General features: G+C 40.6%; 1 protein-coding gene and 1 long non-coding RNA gene across 3 annotated transcripts in view; one reads left to right on the top strand and one right to left on the bottom strand.

Annotated features, from left to right (window-relative positions):
* LOC148186468 (uncharacterized) overlaps positions 1 to 20,206 on the top strand; it is a 72,116-nt gene that overhangs the window by 40,920 nt on the left and 10,990 nt on the right. The window lies entirely within an intron of this gene.
* Positions 3,996 to 20,206, bottom strand: part of olfm2a (olfactomedin 2a) — a 57,837-nt gene continuing 41,626 nt past the window's right edge. For both annotated transcript variants that reach the window (XM_042505254.2, XM_042505253.2), the window contains exons 2-6: positions 19,468 to 19,617; positions 11,446 to 11,601; positions 8,547 to 8,766; positions 6,726 to 6,832; positions 3,996 to 4,981 (exon numbers count right to left, since the gene is read on the bottom strand). In XM_042505254.2, coding sequence (XP_042361188.1) covers positions 4,307 to 4,981; positions 6,726 to 6,832; positions 8,547 to 8,766; positions 11,446 to 11,601; positions 19,468 to 19,617 — 1,308 coding nt within the window. In that variant the 3' untranslated portion in view covers positions 3,996 to 4,306. The remainder of the gene's footprint in view (positions 4,982 to 6,725; positions 6,833 to 8,546; positions 8,767 to 11,445; positions 11,602 to 19,467; positions 19,618 to 20,206) is intronic.

Below are 20,206 nucleotides of genomic sequence, written 5' to 3'. Positions count from 1 at the left end.
TTTACAGGAAGCTGTACGGTGCCCATTCCCTGTTTATTAACTCTTGCTATTCTTCTCTCTTCTGAAAACATTTCAGGAGAGACATAAGCAGTACAGTAACATTATCCTGATATATAAATTCAGTCACCATTACTTAGTTGTACCATTTGATCAGATTTACATTTGAGTGACAGACAAAGAGAGGGGTGGGGAACACTATTGATCAGCTCTATACTCTGTACTCTATACTTGTATGCGTGATTGCAGAGGCGTGGTTGGTGGGTAATACCAAAACGAGAAATACAGCCTGTAGTTCGAGCAACAGACCAGAGAGACAGCAAATCTCCTCCAAGTGACTTCAAATACGTAACTTTTCGCCGTGAAGGGTGAGAAGGGATATCTTGGCACTGGTTAGATTGAGGGAAGTTTACCTCAGTTCTACATATATTACCCACATTGTTAAGATGCAAAGCTCCTTGAAAATCAACAAAATATCCCTTTAATTGAGTGCATCTGCATTACAAATCCTGTTTTAAATCTATTCTGTGGTGTGTCATATCTGAATTACCTAAGCCATTGTGATGTTACCTGATTGCCGCTATCTTTGTTTTGGGGGAAAGGCAGTGTCTACTCTGTGGTCTGCACACTGCACGTCCTGAGTAAGTTCGGGTTGATTTCACAACTTGAATCATATTTTGATTGAAGAATATTGAGGCCAACGTGGTGTTCGATAATTTTGAAGCCCTTTCTGGTGATCCATGGCAAGCTATGAGAGAATACTCGCCCTCATCAGCCCTGAGTCATGCTTTTGATTGACATTTGATACCACTACTTTTGCACTAGCTTAACACGATTAAAGTATAAGCACAAGTAAATGACTTTAAACTGGCCGAGCCTGGGCCTTAAATGAGCCTGTCAGTCATACACCCAGCAGCTCTTTGGCATGTTCGTGTGTTGATGCCACAGAGGAAATAATTTTGCTATGCAGCTTTTCCAAGCAATTCTCTGCACTGCTACAAACTGTACTGGAGGTGATCTTTCGCCAAAAGTTGACATTGAGAATAAAGGGCCGCTGATATGGATGCAGTTCTGATCAGAGACGCTTGGCGCAAGCAATAAAGTCATTTTAAATCAATATGGAACGCCAGGGTGATGCAGCGGGTGGCATGTGGCGGTCTAGAGGACACCTCCCAGGGTCGAATTTCTTCCCAGTCTGACCCTTCTGATTACTGTCAGTTTATTGGTTTCTTCAGTACCTGAGTACATCTATAACTACATATCTGTATTACTGTAACTCCACAACTTGTACTTACCCTCTACAGTTAACTGTATACTGCACTCTTTTTAGCTGATACTGTCAGATGTGCTGTATTGTTGTGTTGTATTGTGCTTTAAATGTCAGCTACTCCTGTGTATGGACTCATCAGGGTTCTCTTCAGCCCAGCACTTTATTGATAGAAAGGTCATCCAGGATGAATAGGATTGCCATGGTTGCGCAAGAAAAGAAAAATTGAACCTCCTATTTTATTTTATGTCTTGTGTGTCCACCACAGACTCGGTAAAAAGTGGCTGCACCCTCACAGGTCTTATAAATTAAAAGGAATCAAACAATAGCACAGTCGGCTGTTGTCTATTTGCCAAAGTGCTCTTGATGCACCTGAGAACGCCAACGTGGCCTCAGAGTTATTCTCAGTAGCAAATAATAACAAAGATAAATGAAAATAAAAGGTTTGTAGCTTTAGACGTGATTTTAGATTAGATGTGAGCAGCGTCCCACTGTGAGCCTCTTGTTTGAACATTTCTCTGAAGAAAGCACTGGAGAGTGAGGAGCTGTGCGACTAACAAGATTAAAACAGATTGGTGCTTGACATGCAACAGTAATTGTGAAGCCTCATTTCTCCACTCAAATGTAAATGCTCGAAGAATTTCTTTTACATTTTATCTCTCCTTCCTTGTTTGTGCTTCTCGACCCTTCGCACCACCACCTGCTCCTTTTGTCAGATGCTTTGCTTTCATTTTCAATTCACCTTGAAATAAAAAATGTAAGCCGTGGCTATTGCTGTTAAATTTAACACTGTTTGAGTATATGGAAACATTCTGTTTTATTGCACAGTACTCTCTTCCCTGACTTTTTCTTCTAGATGGAAAGAATTGGATGAAATGTTTTCAGAGACATAGTTTAATGCAGCCCTGGAGATTGACTGTCAGTATTCACATGCTGTCCCCTCATTATTTTATGATTCAGCTGTGGCAGTAATAGCCACTCATTATCATCAAGATAGATACAATTATTTTATTTAAGTGTTTTGTAATTCTGCAATTGTTTAAAATGATACCTGTTCTCCCTCATAGAGTGCCAAAGGGATGACATTTATGTGGAAGCCAACTTTGAAGTTAACATTGCCCTGCTTCCCTTGATGAAAAGCCAATGAGATTTTTCCACTGGACTATGGATTATTGCAGAAAATAAGATCTGTTGTAAACAAGATTTTATGATACTTATATGTCTTGTTCAGCAAGATATTCTTCACAGATGAACACCACTTTTATGATTTTTAAAGGGTAAATGCAATTGGCAGGAGTAAAAGCTTACCTTAGACTCTAAACACCATGGTTGCTTGACTTAACATTGCCACCACAACACAGCTGTAAGGCCGTGTTCAGCGTGGTAACGTTGTATAGTCTCATTTAGCCCCTTGTCTTTTTTAACTCATATTAAGGCTTGATTGAAGCCATATGAATTGTGAAATTCACAAGTGGGGTATTTCCTGATGTATTTTATGATGCAGAACAAAACTTGAAATTCTAACTAAGTGTTATACACCAACCATATTTCAAGCAAGTAACTAAAACTTTACTTACATAGCACATTTCATTCCAGATGGAAGCACAATGTACTTTCCAGCATCTAACCAAAAAATAAAAATAAAAGGCTAACCTACGTGCGGGTCTAAGGACTGATTGTATTTAGAAATTTGCATGCCATAAGATTTGCTTTTTCCTTTCTCCAGCACGGCTTGTGAAAGAGCAGTGTGCATCAAGATGGCTAGCATTAGTATTAGAGGAAACACTGGAGAGATTCAGTCAAACACCTTTGCTCAGACAGACCCAGACTCAGATGAGGAGTTTGTTGTCCACTAAAATCAACAAATTTTATTTATGGTGTTTGTTAGCTTGTAGGCTAACACAGTGGCTGAGAACAGATTAGCTGACACTGTTGTGAAACATACAATAATATTTGCTACGAAAGGAGATTTTGGTAGATAGTGAGTGGAAGATCTAGGGTCCAGTCTACATCCAAAAACTGCACACTCTACCATGCTTACTGTCAAAACTTTCACTATGCTTATGCTAACTCTTTGATCTTTTGAACTCTTTGACAAGTCAGCTCAGTGCTGGAGGTTTCATGTTTCTTTGCTGGTGTTGAAGTCTGTTCCCCCATTTATGTGCTTCCAATAAAAAACAGCAATTGGCTTTTGTGTTTGTGATGTACCTAATTTTTTCTTGCTTGGCGTATGTTTCAAACTCAGATTATAGGGAAATACATAGACATTGCCTCCTTCAGTACAGGAAAAAAACCTCTCCAGTGACAGTATGCACAGATACAAGTCAATATAGTCCGGGTCAGACATCTTAGGGGACATGAACATGATAAAAAACATATTTTTGAGTGGAAGGGGGACTTGAGGTATTTTAGATTCCATGCTGAAAGCAGCTTCACCTAAAACACATTTTCTTTATTTTTGAGTATCGTAGCTAGGTGTCAGTGAACGCAGAATAAATATTTGCAGTTCCCCTTCATTCAAAAAGAAATAAAAGAAACATTAGTGGTAACTAAAAAAGAAAAGAGACACCTATTTATACTTTTAAAGAAGCACCCACCTTGGGAGTACACACAGCCAAGTTTTAAGCTGTGTTTTTACAACATCACAGAAAGTTTCTTCTTTGTTTTTTTACCCCTCCGAGATACAGTGAAGGTCTACTTGAAATGAAAGTGAAAATGAAATACAAAGTCGTAAATGGTAAAGATTGATATTTATTTCTCATCACAAATAAAAAGAACCATGCTTACTCATCACAGGAAGAAAAATAAGAGAAGCGCTCAGTCTTTGTATCTTACCGACCTTGCTGCCGGTGTGTTTTTTGAGAATGTGAATAATAGCACTCTATGAAGATTGAAATTCTTTAAAAAAATCCAAGCCTATGCCCATACACTGAAGCCCCCCAACCCCACACCACCCACGACCTTTACCCAGCTCCACCCAGCTCATTTGCCCGTCCCCAACAATGATCACAGCATTATTTGAGTGGGTCAGTCTGAAGACTCTCAGTCCCCAGAAGTCTTAATAACCTGGAACAGTGTGACATTGTAGAGCACCTGGTGTCCATTGTTCCAGGTGTACAGGACCCTCTCCCTGGGGTTGTAGTCCATCATGGAGATGTGGGAGTATTGATTGTGGAAGGGGATGTCTGTGTACTCATAGCTTGATGTGTTGGTGTAGTAGGCAAAGTAGATCTTGGCACCAGCCAGATGGGAGTTGGTGACGTAAAGTGTACCGCAGATCATGAAAGACTCTCCAGCACTGCGCTTGGGAAAACCCGTGTCCCAAGTCTGCAGCACTTCCAGACTCTGGGGCTCCAGGCGGCTGATGACTATGTTTCCAGCATTGGGGATGGTGGTGTAAACGGCCCATAGGCCATTCTCATCCGCCATCAGGTCGATGTCAGAGGAGCCACCCCAGGAGTAGGGAAAGGTGTTGTTATAGCCGGCCCCGCTCAGGCTTCGCTGCACCAGCACACTTCGAGAACGAAAGTGGTACTTGATGATGATGTTGCTCTGGTACTTGTTGTAGTACAGCGAGCCGTTGTAGACCACGTGACCAGTGCCTGCCCAGGGGTGAGGCAACAAGTGCTGCACAAAGTTCTGGCCCTTCATGAAATCATTCATTGTGCGGTATTCCAGGACACGCCGTCCCTTGAAGTAACCATCCATTGACCACACCTGTGGAGAGAAGACAAATTATTCCCATAGGGCGACAAACTAAAGGAAATAATAAAAAGATCTTGAGGTTATGGGAGAGTCTTATACATGACACACCTCTCTGCAAGAGCACTGTGAGCAATGCTTCAATATTGCTGTTGGCGATGCCCTGAACAAAGTAGTGTGATGTGCCTATTTGGCAAATCTCCACTTGTTTGACTGATTGTGTGCCTTTATGAGCACTCTTCATGTGTGCGCAGAACTATCGATTTCTTCCGTGTGTGTGTGGGAGAGAAGACGTTGCCCACGCTTTGCAGTCAACCACTGCTTGTGCTCCCTGGCCTTTCCAGTCCACATTTACAAAAAATCAATCCATTTAGCAGCTCTATCTTTTTCCTCAAGCACTCTCAGCGGATCTCTCCACTGACATGGCCCCTCTCTTGCTGCATCTCCCATCTCATTCCCTCAATGCTTCCGCCATGGCACAGTTCAGCTTTTAATTGATTCAATTAAACTGCTGTTGGCAAAGATATTTATTTTGTTCTTAACATATCAAGGGGAGCTTTGTTAAGATTTAGCTCTTGTTCTTCTGATGCTCCACCCATCGCTTTCCCTTTGTTTTTCTCTTTTGCTGCTCCCGCCTCCTTTACAGTTATAAAATGAACTCTTTTCTTCAAAAACAATTCAAGTCGGGGGAGAGAAAGTGCATGGGAGGAGTTGGGGGTGGTGAGCTACAGCACTTGAATTATGGAGAAGGGGAGATTACAGAGCATTGTTTCTCCCCCGACTCCTAAATGAGTCCCTAGAGCTGAGCCAGACCGAAGCTCTCACACATTTAGATCAAGTTGGCTCCGCTTTGTTTTGCTCCTCAACGACAATGACGTTTCCTAAATATGATTATCATGATTGGTGCGGGTGTTTGTGTAATATTGTTGATGTATGTGGCCATTAATACAATCAGTAATTCATCTGAAGTGTCTGATGTGATCTCAGAAAGGAAGGTGATTAAAGACAAAGATCAGGGCATTCAATCAGAGAAATTGACCTTCTCTGTTGGCAATATCTGTATAGCCTGTTATGGATCAGTGTGGGGATGAAAAAAGGCCATCGTCATCTCTCCTCTTAAACTTCATCAGTTTCCATTCTCCCCTACAGATGGCTAATAATATACTCTTCCACTTCTCCACTGCCACTACTTCCCCCATTTATCAGGCTCCACAATTTCTCTTCATTTTCTTGCTCACTTGTGTCATTTTCCACCTGCTTCCTAACCATGTATCTGCCCAAACGAAACCACATGTCACCTCTAATCAGCTGAAGCCATTACTATATCACCTAGGTCCAGTGCATCTCAGCACACTCCTGGTAATTACTTAGGTGATTTCGAAAACTTAAGCCCAAACAAGTCATTCATTTCTCCACTGATGATGAAGTGATTAATCAGCTGGAGCTGCAGTGACAGAGGTAGACAGGGAGAAGGAAAAGGGATGCAATCCATCAGTGACTCAGCTTTGCATCCTCATTTCTCTCTCTGTCTCCCCTCCGCCAGAGCTCATGAGAAGTCCTACTCCGGCAAAACAGTCAATCAGTCACCGAAGTATCATGACAGTGTTGCTGTGAGGAATATTTTTTTCCATTGAGAAGCAGTGAGACTTTTTTCATGACTTTGGTTCTGCTTTATCTTCTATGTTTGTTGAACTATGAAGTAGGTAGCAGGGACTAGAGGGCTCTAGTAAAGGGGCAGCATAGAAACAGAGGGACTTACTCTGTTGTCTGAGCTGGGGATCATAGTGTCTGTCATCCAGGAGCCGAACCTTGACCCTGATGCACGTACTGTGATGGGATTACTGACACCTGTTAGCTTCCCACAGCCTGGAGGTCAAAGGAGAGAAAGGGTCAAGACAAATGTATATATGTAGAGCATATACATGTACACAATGTGATGCAGTACACACACACGCACACACTGACCCCTTTACACATTCCATTAAAATTTGGCTAGTATCCGTGTTCTCTTTATGATTTAACTTAATTATATTTTCACCTAGTGTCAATGTCTCACCAGTGTCCACACTGAAAGCTGAAGCTGCTCTGTCCAGCAAATACCCAAATGCAGTCCAAATGGGCCCCAGCCCCTCCTGCTGTAAAGTTTTCTTTTTAAAAAATTGCAGTTACATAAGGTGTACATTGTGATTTTGTCTGAATTTTCAGTGCTATTGTTGGTGTAAAATAAAAAATATATCTGCTGGTTATATATGTCAAAGCCATTCAGTAAGATTTAGAGAGCAACAGTGAGGCCCACAAGAATGAAACAAGTCAACCTAATAGGAAAGACGGTGATTGACAGGAAGCACACATTACAGATGAGGAAAACACTACAGTAGTGTTAGCGTCAGATGAAAGACCACCATAGGCCTGAGGGAAGGCCACAGCTACTGTTAAATAGTTGCAGTCCCATTACATTTACACTCTTGTTCAATGTGGTCACAGTGCAACCTTGCTCACCTCTGGAGGTGGTTTGGCAGATCAGATCATACTCCTGTTGTCAATGCATTTACACCTATACTTTCATGTGATCAAGCACTATCCAATTTTAATCAGATCCAAAACTGCATTTAATGCAAGGTGTAAAGAGGGTCAAACAGACAGGTTTTTAGTTCTTTGCAATGGAACTCCAGTTATACAGCTCATATGAAACACGGTGTTCCACTAAGCTCAATTAAAGGCCCTATTTGGTTTTGGCAATTTAGCGTTTACAATTTGTGCACATCCATAAAACGTGTTTTTTCACTTTTGCAGATGACACTCACATGTATGTATCAAAAAGCAGCATTCTCACAGATGTTATTATTGCATTTCCCTAATGGATTTACTTATGGTGATATCAGAATTTGCAATTTTAAAGATGCAAAAGATGCAATTGCATCCACTACATGTCAGAGGAAAAAAATATGATTGAGATTGATTATCCCCAGGTAATATGCAAAACGGATGGGTTTATCTTTTTTTAAACATATTTAAAATACTCTTACATGTATTTCATCACTTTTCTAAGATGTCTGTGACGATTTGTGTTGTAGTTTAATTTGTTTACCAAGAGTTGTAAAACATTTTATAAAGGTTATGCAAAAAAATTCTAATTAATATCTCTCTGCACAAAGTAATTTGCTTTATGCAAACTCTTACAGCCAATTTGAAGACAATAACAAAACATAGCTGACCTAAAGGCTAACTGCAGTCTTTTCTTGTGAAGTCATCAGTTTATATATCTGGGATTTTGTAAAATCATCAGTTTATGCTAATACATTACATGAAAACACGATCAATAATTCATTCGGGCTTTCTAGTCAACTTTTCCTAATTTATGCAGATGACTTGAACATAGAGAACAGTGAAATTGTTGACAGTGTTTCACAGACATTTGATCACTAGTGATCTTACTGTTATCACTGCTTCTTTTTTAAATTGCTGTTTTATAGCCTCTTATTGTTTAGGTAACACAATGATATTTGAGAATGAATTTTAAAATTAAACATTCAGTTACTGTGCACTCACACACCCAAACCCAGCTGCATATATTTTATACCTAGTTTCTGCATGCAGGAGTGGAGCCTGGTTTCCAGCAGCAGGACTCTCTGGCGTAGCTCCTCATAATCATAGGCACCCATCTCTTCTTGGATAGCCATCAGCACCAAGGACAGGTTCCTCACCTCCTCCCGAAGACGCAGGATCATCTTGGCATCCGTCTTGTACTGTTCGAGCACTGGCAGCAGGGGGAGCAGCTGGGTCACCTTGTCTTTCAAGTCCTAAGATAGTTATCACAGAGGAAGACACATGGCAACGTGAAAGGGATGGAGAAGATTAAACTCTGGGATTATATAGGACAGGGGATCAGGTCGACCATGGTAGTAAGTGTAGAGGATTGTGTGCAAGAGGCCCCCCAATCTTTGGTTGCTGCTTCTGGTTCATACATCATCTCTCAATATCAGGAGCTCATTTTGTAGCTGGACAGCAGGTCATCTATTCCACTTCTTTGCACCTTCATTCATCATGAGATTCGTTGTAGAACTGCACCAACATATAATTTACTGCGATTTTTATGTATGACTGACATTTCTGGTATACACATGGAAATTGGATTCCACCCTCTTTGGCTATATCTTAGACCACGGACACTCAGCTTGCTTTGCCCTTTTCGCAACGTGATAGGAGGCCATAGGGCCAGTTAATAAACATTAATAATATTTCTCAGGATCATAGACTGTACAAAGAATGGATGTGGCTAAGTGTGGCATTTGGGCCGTCCCCATGTTGTTTTTGAGCCAGAAGTGACTATATGTCGACGAGAGGCTAGAGCTGTGGAGAAGCTGTGGATCTGACTGAGAAGCAGAGGACGCTATCGGCAGACAACCTGTGACTCAAAGCACCCTGCACTAAATCATGCATAACTTTAAACCTTAATGAAATGTAAACAAGTGGGTTATATGAAATGTTATATAGAAATTCACTCCCTACAGTTGTCATATTTGGCATTTTCACATGGGGGGTCTATGGAGATGGTTTGGCTTCTGGAGCCAACCTGAAATGGGCGTACTAGAAACTGCAGTTTTTGGCAATCTTGTGTTGTCAGCCCTGGAGGTTGCTGCTTGATAAGGATATATAAAATTATTTGCTTGTTTTTAGACTTTCTGTGTTTGCTGACATCACTTACTTTGCCAAGGGGCAAATTCAGTCACAGCAGCCCCGTATAGGTAAGGTGTATCTGGAGGTGTTTCCAGGATTTGATGACATTCAGGGGCTTAGCCTGAAACCTCTTTCAGAAGTTATGGTGGATCCTCATCTGGCGCTTTTATTTAATCAAGTTCTGTTTTGATGCTTTTTGTGCACTATTACACCTTCTTTACATTCAAACAATGAAAAACTCCCACTGTAATATTGTAAATTAGAAAATAGTTGGTGAGCCACCTGGCATCATAAGTTGAGCATCACTGGCTTTAACTATTATACACATCACTTTCAATAGTTATGCCCATTATAATTCAACAACACTTTTTCAGTCGCCTGCTTTTTTTGTTTCTGTGCTGATCAATTTTCCACCCACTTGTTTGACTTGTGTGGGCTTCGCTGTATGATCCGTATGTACTAATTTATATCCATTCTTTATCCATTCTTATATCCACCCTTTGTCTGGATAAGAAAGCTGCCTAATTAACACATCAATTTGGCCAAATTCATGCCTGTTTACTGTCTCATCTGGTTCTGGTGATTTTCAATAAGGAGCACATAGCTGCTGGGAGTAAACTTGGTCCGTGACTCATGTGTTTAGAAGTGAAAAGAACAATGTGTCCTTAGGTAGGAGTGCAGGAAGCAGCAGGAGAGCCAGGCTGCCTGTGTGGAAGGTAGAAGGCTCAAGAGAGAAATAGGTGTATCAATAAAGTGCGGCCGCCATAGGAGGGGCTGTTTCCTCCTTGTTAAGGTTTATCGTAAATCTGGTGATGGAGCAGCTCTCAGCCCTGTGGCGCCACATCATAAATCTCATTTTCCCCTTTTCAAGCCGCGAAAATTCGGTCTCGTTAATCTCCCACGCTCTGCCATTGGCAACTTTGAGCTGCACGCATTCATCAGCCAACCTGCTCTGGTCAAATCCTACTCTTTTTTTTTTTTTTTTTTTTTTTAAAGACTTTTTCTCTCTTTATTGGATTGCGGATTTGCATTCAGACAAGTCCAGGGATGTAATACTTACTATTGTGCATGTTTAAGTAATCTCAGGCTTTCCTGAGGAATGGGCTGATTTCATAAACGTCTTCATTACCTCCACTGGACTTGCTTTAATAAAACACACTGAGAGCAAAACACCGCCATTCATGCCTGCCGCTGTGCTGAGGCAGGGTCCCAGTGGTAAAGCACACTTAAGCATTTATCAAGGCATCTTTTAATCAAACTATTTTATGGTCCATCTAATATCTGTAAGGGTGTGAGAAATGTGGAGAAACCCTGGGCAAGACAGCATGCTGACAGGAAGACAAAAAGGCCGGCTGATAATGGCAGCTGAGCCTTAGCTTGTAGAGAGATAAGGTAGAGATAAATGCGAATATATGTGCCTGTTATCTATGAGCAGACACCAGAATGTTAAGTATATCGAGGAAGAGAGAGGCTGAGTGAGGAGAGAGAGGAAAGCATGTAAAGGGTGAAATCATCTAGGTCCAGAAGTTAAATAATTCAGGAGCATGTGAATATGCTCAAATTTCCTCTGCGCATGACTCAATGACTCGAAGATAGCTCTGGAATTGAATTTGTGTACCTTTGCGGCAGTCTATCGAGAGTCATACAAAATTTTATTGTCTGTGAAGAGCGAAAGAGATTGCAATGCATCTGGCGAAGTTTGTGTGCGCACGGAGAGCAGTACCACATCTAACAGTATCTCCATTCGCTTGAGAATAATACACACACACACACACACGCACCACTGTGTGACAGCCAATTACCTGAAAGCCCTTTGGATTGAGACTGCGGGGATTTTCAGAGGCCACCTTCAGCTTTCCATCCACCACTTTCATTAGGCTCTCGGTGTTCCTTACATACTGTAGATCTCTGTACGTCCGCAGGTCCAGCACCTCCATTGACTGGCTAATGTTCTGAACCTGTCACACATACACACACACATACACATACCCAGGACACACAAGAAGTTCTTCAGTTAATAAGATTTTTTCCCCATCCGCTCCTCATCAGACATGCAGCTTTAGCTTACAATTAAAGCTGAACTTAGTTGATTTTCTAGTTTATTGATCAGCTGTTTTTGGTAATTTATTACTCATTTGAGTAATTTCTGTTAAGTGTAAATATTTTCTTTGTCTTCTACAATAGCAAACTAAGCATCTTTATTTTAAAAAGCTTTTGGTTAGACAAAACAAGAAATCACCTTGTTCTTGAAACTTTTTGCTGAAGAGTCTACTGACAACAACTAATAATTCATATTCAGACAAATTTATTAATCCCACCTGGGGCAATTTGTGTGAACAGCTTGCCTTGCACACATGCAATAACAAATAGTAGCATTTAGACACATAGAGAGATGATTAATAGATCAAAATAGACATAGAAAATGAATATATAGTGATTTCAGAGTTTCTTTCGGTTTAAAGTTTTAGAAGCATCGAGAATGAACAAGCTAAGAGGCTAAACCTTGAGCAGATTGAAGAGGACTTCATGGTGTACGAAACTTGCCAAATGCCTTTTAAACACATGAACAAGAAACTTGCTTATTGTTGTAAGTCAATGCACTGCTGTGTTGCCTAGAAATCGCAGTGTGCAGAAACCATGCATGGTCTCTTTTTTCATTAATGTTTGTGGCTGCTGTTGCTGTGGAGTTTTTATTCTTTATACATCTCTGTGTTGTCTGCTTTGATGATGTTTTATTCTGCTGTTGATTGTATGAGAAGTGGCACACTGTGTCTTTTATTCGAGTTATTAATGCTTGTTCCACCCGCCGTGGTGTCCTTAGACTTTTATTTAGTCATATTTGTGGAGTTTTGTCCTCTTTTTCTGGTGAATTCTAGCAAGGCTGTACAGAGGAAGGCTGTTGCATATTTATAATTGCTAATCAGCTGTATTCACAGGCTGCAAAATGCCTTCATAAAGAAATGGAATTTGATGTTGGTTTGGACATAAAGGCTCTGTGGCGATGCTGCTTTACTATAATGCAGTGTATTTTGTTACCCTCCTTTTAAAAATGTAACCCAGTACACTTTTGCTCACCAACTTTCACTTAATACTTCAGTAGAATTGAATTAAAGTGAGAGCACTTTTATGTTCTATGTACTTAAGAAAGATATATAATACATTATACATAGATGGACTGCTCTTCAACACAGACATGACTATTTACAAACACTAGTACTGCGAGCATCAGGACTTGCATGTGACATTTTACAAGTTTTCCTCTTTATCTCCTCTTATCTCCATACAAGGTTTAGGGCAGCGTGTGTGTCTAGGTGAAGCCCATGGGCCAGGTCTTCCCAGCCTGGTTGTATGCTTTTAATCACAACTTTTGTTATTTAATAATTGGATTCTTACATCCTGTCAGCTTGTTTCTGATTCATTGTTCAGCCCTAGTCCCCCAGTCGTCCTCCATGTGGGAACCAGACGAATCTGTAACCTCATATTTTATTTGCTCTAGCAGATGTGTCTGGAGGACAGATTTCCAGCCAGCCTGAACTGGGTCGGGCTGATCACAACTATTTATCTAATATTTGGGCAGGATTCAACGATGACTGACAACTTGCAGAGCCTTTGTGCAAAATATGTTATGATCTCATTTTTGGCTTGCGCACACTTGTGCTGCAGACATGACAGCGAGCATTAATCTTGCTTGGTTAAGAGGAGCGCAGTAGAGGCACTTTTGAAAACAAGATTGTTGAGGCTGATGTGAAACTCTATGTTAAAGTAATATTTCAAACTTCTGATGGCACAAATGGCAACACTTCACAGATATAGTGATGCTACACTAACACAGCTCATCTCTGCATGCTTTCGTCCAGTGGTTCACAACGGGTCCACTTACAACGTCCAGACTTCTCTTTAGTCATTAGTTCAAGGTCCACACATTATGATTTATTTCACAAAATATAAGCAACATATTGGCTTTGACCACGAAAAAAAAAAAACACTTGCAAGAATAAACAGAAACGGCACTTCTATGTGCCGGAAATTTACTGTACTTCAAAATAAAGTATGTTTTTAACAAACTTTACATGTTCATGAGTCACATGCTGTCCATTCAAAATAGAGCCCCTTTTGGACCACCACCTACCAGTTGGGAACCACTGCTTTAGTATTTTTACAATTGCCCCTTGCACACATCATATGTTTTGTCACTCTGACTAGGTATAGATCTGTCCTGAGGCATTTTGGTCTACGGCCATTGCTAATGCCCCTTGGAAATGAAAAATGAACTGCGAGGTTCCAGATTAATTCACATTTGCAAATTGGTCTGGCAATGCCTGGATACCAGTATGTGGATTGAACTATAAATTAAAAGCTTGAGCTTTGGACTCAAAATGAATAAAAAGATGCATGAGTGTGACAATTAAACCTAACTACAATATGTGCTTTGGCACATGAGCATGGACTTAAACGTCTTCAGAGTATAGCGTTATCCATGAGGACAAGTTATAGTCTTTTAAAATGGTCTTGAATCCCCTCAGAACTAAATATATGTAAAAACAAAATTAACAGGCAACAAACAATGAGCAAATGCAAAGAATAAGAAACAAAAAGAAACAACAACCAAGATGAAAGTTTAAAAGCTTTAAAAAGCAGCACACTTCAGAATTCCAGTCCAGAATTTCTATGACAATACCGACAAGTACAAAACACATTAATAAATTATGCAATAAAAATCAACAGGTACCCAGTTAGTATACAAATACCTGACCTCCCACAGCTATCAGAACAGAGGGGTAGCTGGCCTGCAGTACCATAATGACAGTGTACGCAAGTTAATGAATACATACAAAGTATAATGCAAACAAAATAAGTCTCATGGAGGTGTAAACCTGCTGTCAAGTAGGTGTTTATTGAATCTCAGTTCTGCACTATGTTTAATTTTTACTAAGTACTCGGCTTGCTCACTCTTTGACAGCCCACTCTGCTGCTGCATAACCGGCCTACTGTTTCATACACCCCCTCATCTCCTGCACGTTGCACTAAACTGGCCAACAATCATCTGAACATTGACAAATGTTGCAAGGCTCTGGTGCATATAGGTGGATCACGTGTGCATATGTCCAACTACCCACACAAACAGACACCCACCCACATAGACACGCACCGCTAAAACTCAGAGCGCAAAAAAGCTATTTATTCAAATCACTCCTAACAAAAACAAAAACAGTCCCAACTCTCAAAGGTCACAGTTTGACATAAAGTCTGTTTAGCACCAAATGCCTTGCTTGCCTACACTTTGACAGCCCACTCAATTACTCCGCGTCCAGCCTACTTTTTTCGACACCCAGCTCATCTCCCACATGCTTCATGAACTGGCCAGGGAAATATTTGGTCAGAATATATTTTCTACACCAATTAAAAACTTATTTGACAGCTCTGCAGATGGAATAGTTGGAGAAATGTGTAACAGTAAACTGCTCCACCAGCCTGGCGTCTAAACAAATGCAGTGTCTCCATCCTCCAGGCAATTGGGACTGCTCCGTCCTCTGAGCTGTGATAACGTATCTGCACACACACACACATGCACAGATCCGGCATTTCAGGCTTTCCTGTGGCCGTAAATGACGCTCCCCACCCTCAAACTTCCCAGAATCCAATTAGTTGCAGGTGTCCCGAGTAATGACTCACTATGTACCAAGTCTCAAAGTGTCTTTGTGTGTATGCATGCCTGACTGTGCCCTTCTATCTCATTTTATCTCATCTCAACTTAGTCGGACAGAGAGGTCAAAGGGGGTTGAGGTGCTCTACAGCCAGCGCCGCAAGCATTTTCACACCACCGTCCTTCAGGGTCAGCTCTGCTCTGGATGGTACTTTGTCTGCTTTTGCAGAAAGCTGAATAGAGGCTTTTCCACAAGGCTACTTTACATTCTTTGAACAGAGGGTGGTTTTGACATTGTTAGTGCAACCTTGGCTTTCTGTGTCAGGGAGAGCCTTTGTGAATCTGGTCCGCTCAAATAATTCCCACACATGCTCTGGGTTCAAATGAGGATGTGTTATTATGTGCACATACACACAGACACGTAGTGTGTATGCAGCTCAAATAGTGCTGACCCCAGGTGTCCTCATTAGGCGGGGCTGTGGACTGTATTTGACGGGAGCACTTGGCTCGGATAACTGGCGTCTTACAAGCAGCGTGCATGTACAGAGGTGGGCAGAGACAATAAAATGAACACCCACACTGTAACTCAGTCCAATTCAATGATAAATAATATATTTGCAAAGCTTGTAATATTCAGTTTCTGTTGAGAGTGTGTCAGAGAGGCGATTGTTTCTCTCTGTCGTAATTTCTGAAGTTTTACTTTGTGTATCAAATCATAAGGGAAACACAAACTATGCCCTCAAAAATTTGAGTTTAAATGTACGCATCTCTGACAAAGACTCAATACATAACATTGTACACTTAAAAATTATTCCAACTGAGTTTTTTTTTTAAATAGATGAGCTCTACGGTTTAACTGATTTTCACAGAGAAATAGGCAACCAGATAACCTGATTTTCACCTGAATTATAAGTCACCCGCCCAAACATTATGTTTCTCTTTGCCAACAGGGAAACCACAGTTGCAGTAAACAAGATAACCTTGCAATGTTGACAGCTCAGGAAAAGTCAAAAGAAAAATAAGCAGTAAATACCAATGAACACCCCTTAAAATAAGAAAAGCATAATTACTAATGTTACTGTATTAACCTGAGAATGAAGACGAACATGTAGGTGCATTGTTTCCTCCAGAATTAGATTTTGTGTGTGGCGCTAATCGAAGAGTGAGGGGTGCCCTTAAGCAGCAAACTTTCTGTTTGTGTTTGTGTATGTCTCCCTTTGTGATCATTCTGTGTCCCCTCTCTGAATTTGGTGGTTTTTGTCAGGCAGTGAATAGAGCGTTGGTTGAACTCTTCATATTTTTCCTCAGCAGCAGTTTGTTGAGTTTAATTGGTTTATTAATTCATATAGAAAACATCAGTGCTCTTATTTAGTGTTGTCTATATGTTAGGGCTAACCTGTGTAGGTGCAGCAACATAAAGTGCTCAGATTCTTTGACTGACCTTTTAAACCAAAGTTATGCCTCCGATAGATTGAATGCATAATAGAAATCATATTGTTTTTAACATGTGGTCTAAGTATCCATACTTTTGACAACCTTAAGTTTGTTGGTACTCTTGAGTTGTAAGGAATTCAGTCTGCACCTCTCTATGCTCTCTAGAAAGCATAGAGCATGTCAGTCACTGAACACATAACAAACTGTATGAACTGTATTTTGATTCTGCATAAAAACATGCAGAAACAGTATTCCTTACACATGTACATACAGTATATAACAATTTCTATAAAAACAGTGCATCCATACTTTCACATATCTAGGTGAGCACAAACACCCTGGATTGCTTTGTGTCTTTCTCAGCCAGAATATGCCTCCTTTGTTAGAATATGCTTCTTTTAAAGTGTGCGTGAGTGTGGATTTTGTCTGCATGAACGTGTGCTTGAAACAGCAGCAGACAGAGACTGTCAGGGGAGAAGGCAAACTTCAATGAGAATGAATGCAATATGTGAATTCAGGTGTCTCATTGATCCACCAGGACCTCAGAGCCTATTCAGCATCTCAATTTACCTCCATCTCTCCTCACAAGACCACATCAATGTCAGCTCCCCCCGTCTCACTCGCTCTTTTCTCCCTCTCTGCTCCCAGGCTTTTACCCGCTTGGTGGATCCACCCTCGCCTTCATTGACTGCTTTTAAGTGTCCACAAAACCCCTCCCAAAAAAACAACAGCTCAGCTGTGAATGAGCTGCCACGGCCCATCAAGCAAGTGGAAGCTGTTAAACATTATTTCTTAGGGTTTTAGTTAGGAAAAGACAAGTGGATAAAAATGGAAAGACGCCAACCTGCAAACCACCAATCAATGCAGTTGCAGATTGGAAGAGTCAAACAGCTGTAGATCATTTGTAAGTAGATGTCCTGCCTGCACTCTTAGTCCTGATTCCTGTGTGTGTGTTTGTGCTCTAGCCACTAACAGGAAATTACATTTGCATGCACTGCACTGTGGGTCAATAATACTCCATGCAAATAAAACATAAATATATTGTCTAGATGCTGAAACAGTGTAGTACACTTGAGGGTTGTGAGTGTATACACATTTATTTGCTTGTCATACATGACACAAGTATTCACTAAAAAGAGTGTTGACTTATATTACTCAATTAGAGGAAGACAGAATGAGCACAAGTCCGAGTAAACAGATTTAGTGTATGCAGCATTTACTTTGCAACAATGCAAACAAAGCATTTGCCATCTTCAGTGGTTTGTAAAACAGTTAATTTTCTAAATTCTTATTTAATAGTTTTATGAAAGGAAAATTAGAAGGCTAGGCCTCAATGAATTTAATTCTATGGGTAAGTTTGGGGCATTTCTCTTATGAAAGAGATAACTCAGATTGAAGTGGGACTGTATGAGGTTCTGATCTGAAGTCAGTGTATTATATACAGCGGATGTCAGTCTGCACTCCCCCAGTGTGGAGAAGTAAGGTGGAGTCTGAGACAGAAGTTAAACCATCTACTGCTGTGGATGGGGGTCTGCAACAAAAACATATTTTAGCAACCTTAAACAGTCCAACCCTAAGAAATCAATATTAGTGTATGCTATAATAAGAGTATTTTCACCACTTAACCTCTTCATCAGAGAGCCCTTTGTTTAAAAAAAATCATTTCATTGATGTATATTTTTATTAGTGAATGCAAAAGGGCAGTACAATAACAAAAGCAGAGTATTGAAGGGAAACACATACATGGGGGTAAATGAAAACAGAAATGTAAGCAAGACAGGACAAACAAAACAACAACAACAAACATACAAAGAAATGATCAGGCATGATGATATTCTTACTGTTGTTGATATATAAATATGTGATATGAAGACACCTCTGCATATCAGATAGTTCTCAACTTTAGTTCTCTGTCTATGCGCGCTTCAAACCCACCAGACTCCATAGAGAAAAACAGTAATTTTAGTTTTCTGAACACAGGAGCTGCTAGTTTAGAGCTTCCTCAATTGGTTAGATAGTTTGTGTTATTGTGTGACTGATGAATATAAACTAAGCACTTAAAACCCCCAAATCACACAATAACACAATAACACAAACAAAGTAACTGATTGAGGCAGCAGTAGACCAGAGACTCTTGTGTTCAAAAATGTTAAATCACTGTTTTTCTCAATGGAGTCTGTCATTGAAGAGATTTATACACCAGCCTCATTTCCCATTGGAAATCACTGTCAGACATTAAGATAAACCAGTGAAAATATTCCAAATATAGCACACACTTAAACTGATAGTGGTTTTCTTTTAATGGGATTTTATTTAGGTGGCTAAAACCCATTTTGTCGCAGACCCCATCCACAGCATAAAGTTGCACAGCTTCCATGTCTGACTCCAGCCTCCTTCTCCAAACTTGGACTGCTTTAAGTGAAATCTACTGTATGCAGTACTATCTATGGATACGTATACAACCGCACAAAAATCTCAACTATCCCTTTAAGGCAATTCATGCTACATTCACTTGAGACAGCTCTGTTGCTAGTTTCACTAACAATGTCTTCTAATTGGCGTGATATTCTCCTGCATAACTGATCAACTGTAACTGTGGGGGTAAAAGAAGTGCAACTATTCACTTCAGCAGCCTGTATGTGACAGACTGTGTGAGACACGAGCGCAGTGCGACGTGGCAGTTTTTTGCGTGTCTGCGTGGGTAACAGTTCTGTCTCAAAGTGAGTGTGTTATTGACAGCTGTCACCTTCTCCATGAGCTGGCGAAGCTGCCTACTGCGTGGGTCGCGGTTACACATGTTCTGGGCCGGTGCGACCACGGTACAGATACACTTCCCATCTGCGTCCTGCGCCGAGCTGTAGATCTGCCAGCCCTCCTCTGGGCTTGGATACAGAGCCTGCAGAAACACAGAGACACATATATATTAGACCGAGAGATGAAACTGGTTGCTTCTGTCTAGTGTTGTTTATCCACGTTGCTATTAAGCAGGCTTTTCAAAATGCATGAGGGCAGAAAAGAGATGTTTTTTCTGCCAGCATGTATCAACAGTAATCTGAGAAGCGTTCCACCCTTATAAAACACTTCATAACCAATACATTTATCTAATACTTGAAAGTGTTGTAGAAAGTGTTTGGAGGAAAAAAAAAGACTGTTTAATACATTCCATATCATGATTAGTTGTGCCCATTCTGTCACCATACATTAGCTGCAAAGTCAAAATTTCTCCATTGCATTCTTTTTCTCTCCTGCAACCCTGTCAAAAGTTACTCTTCCCCAAAGGCAATTAATGGCAATTGATCCCTCCAAGCGCTCAAAATCACTCACAGTCTAATTTTAGTATCAACTGGCGAGCAACAGAGGGAGAGAAAAATCAAAAGGCAGTGATTGACAGAGGTGGCGCTCACAGCAGCAAAGACTGGAGACGAGAGAGATGGAGGATAGAAGAATCAGAGGGAGAAAATAAGCAGAAATGGGTGCAGATTAAG

The sequence above is a fragment of the Plectropomus leopardus genome, chromosome 18 (genome assembly GCF_026936395.1).
Source record: "Plectropomus leopardus strain MGB_pleo_1.0 chromosome 18, ASM2693639v1, whole genome shotgun sequence".
NCBI lineage: Eukaryota > Metazoa > Chordata > Actinopteri > Perciformes > Serranidae > Plectropomus > Plectropomus leopardus.
This window is presented reverse-complemented; position numbering and strand designations above follow the sequence as displayed.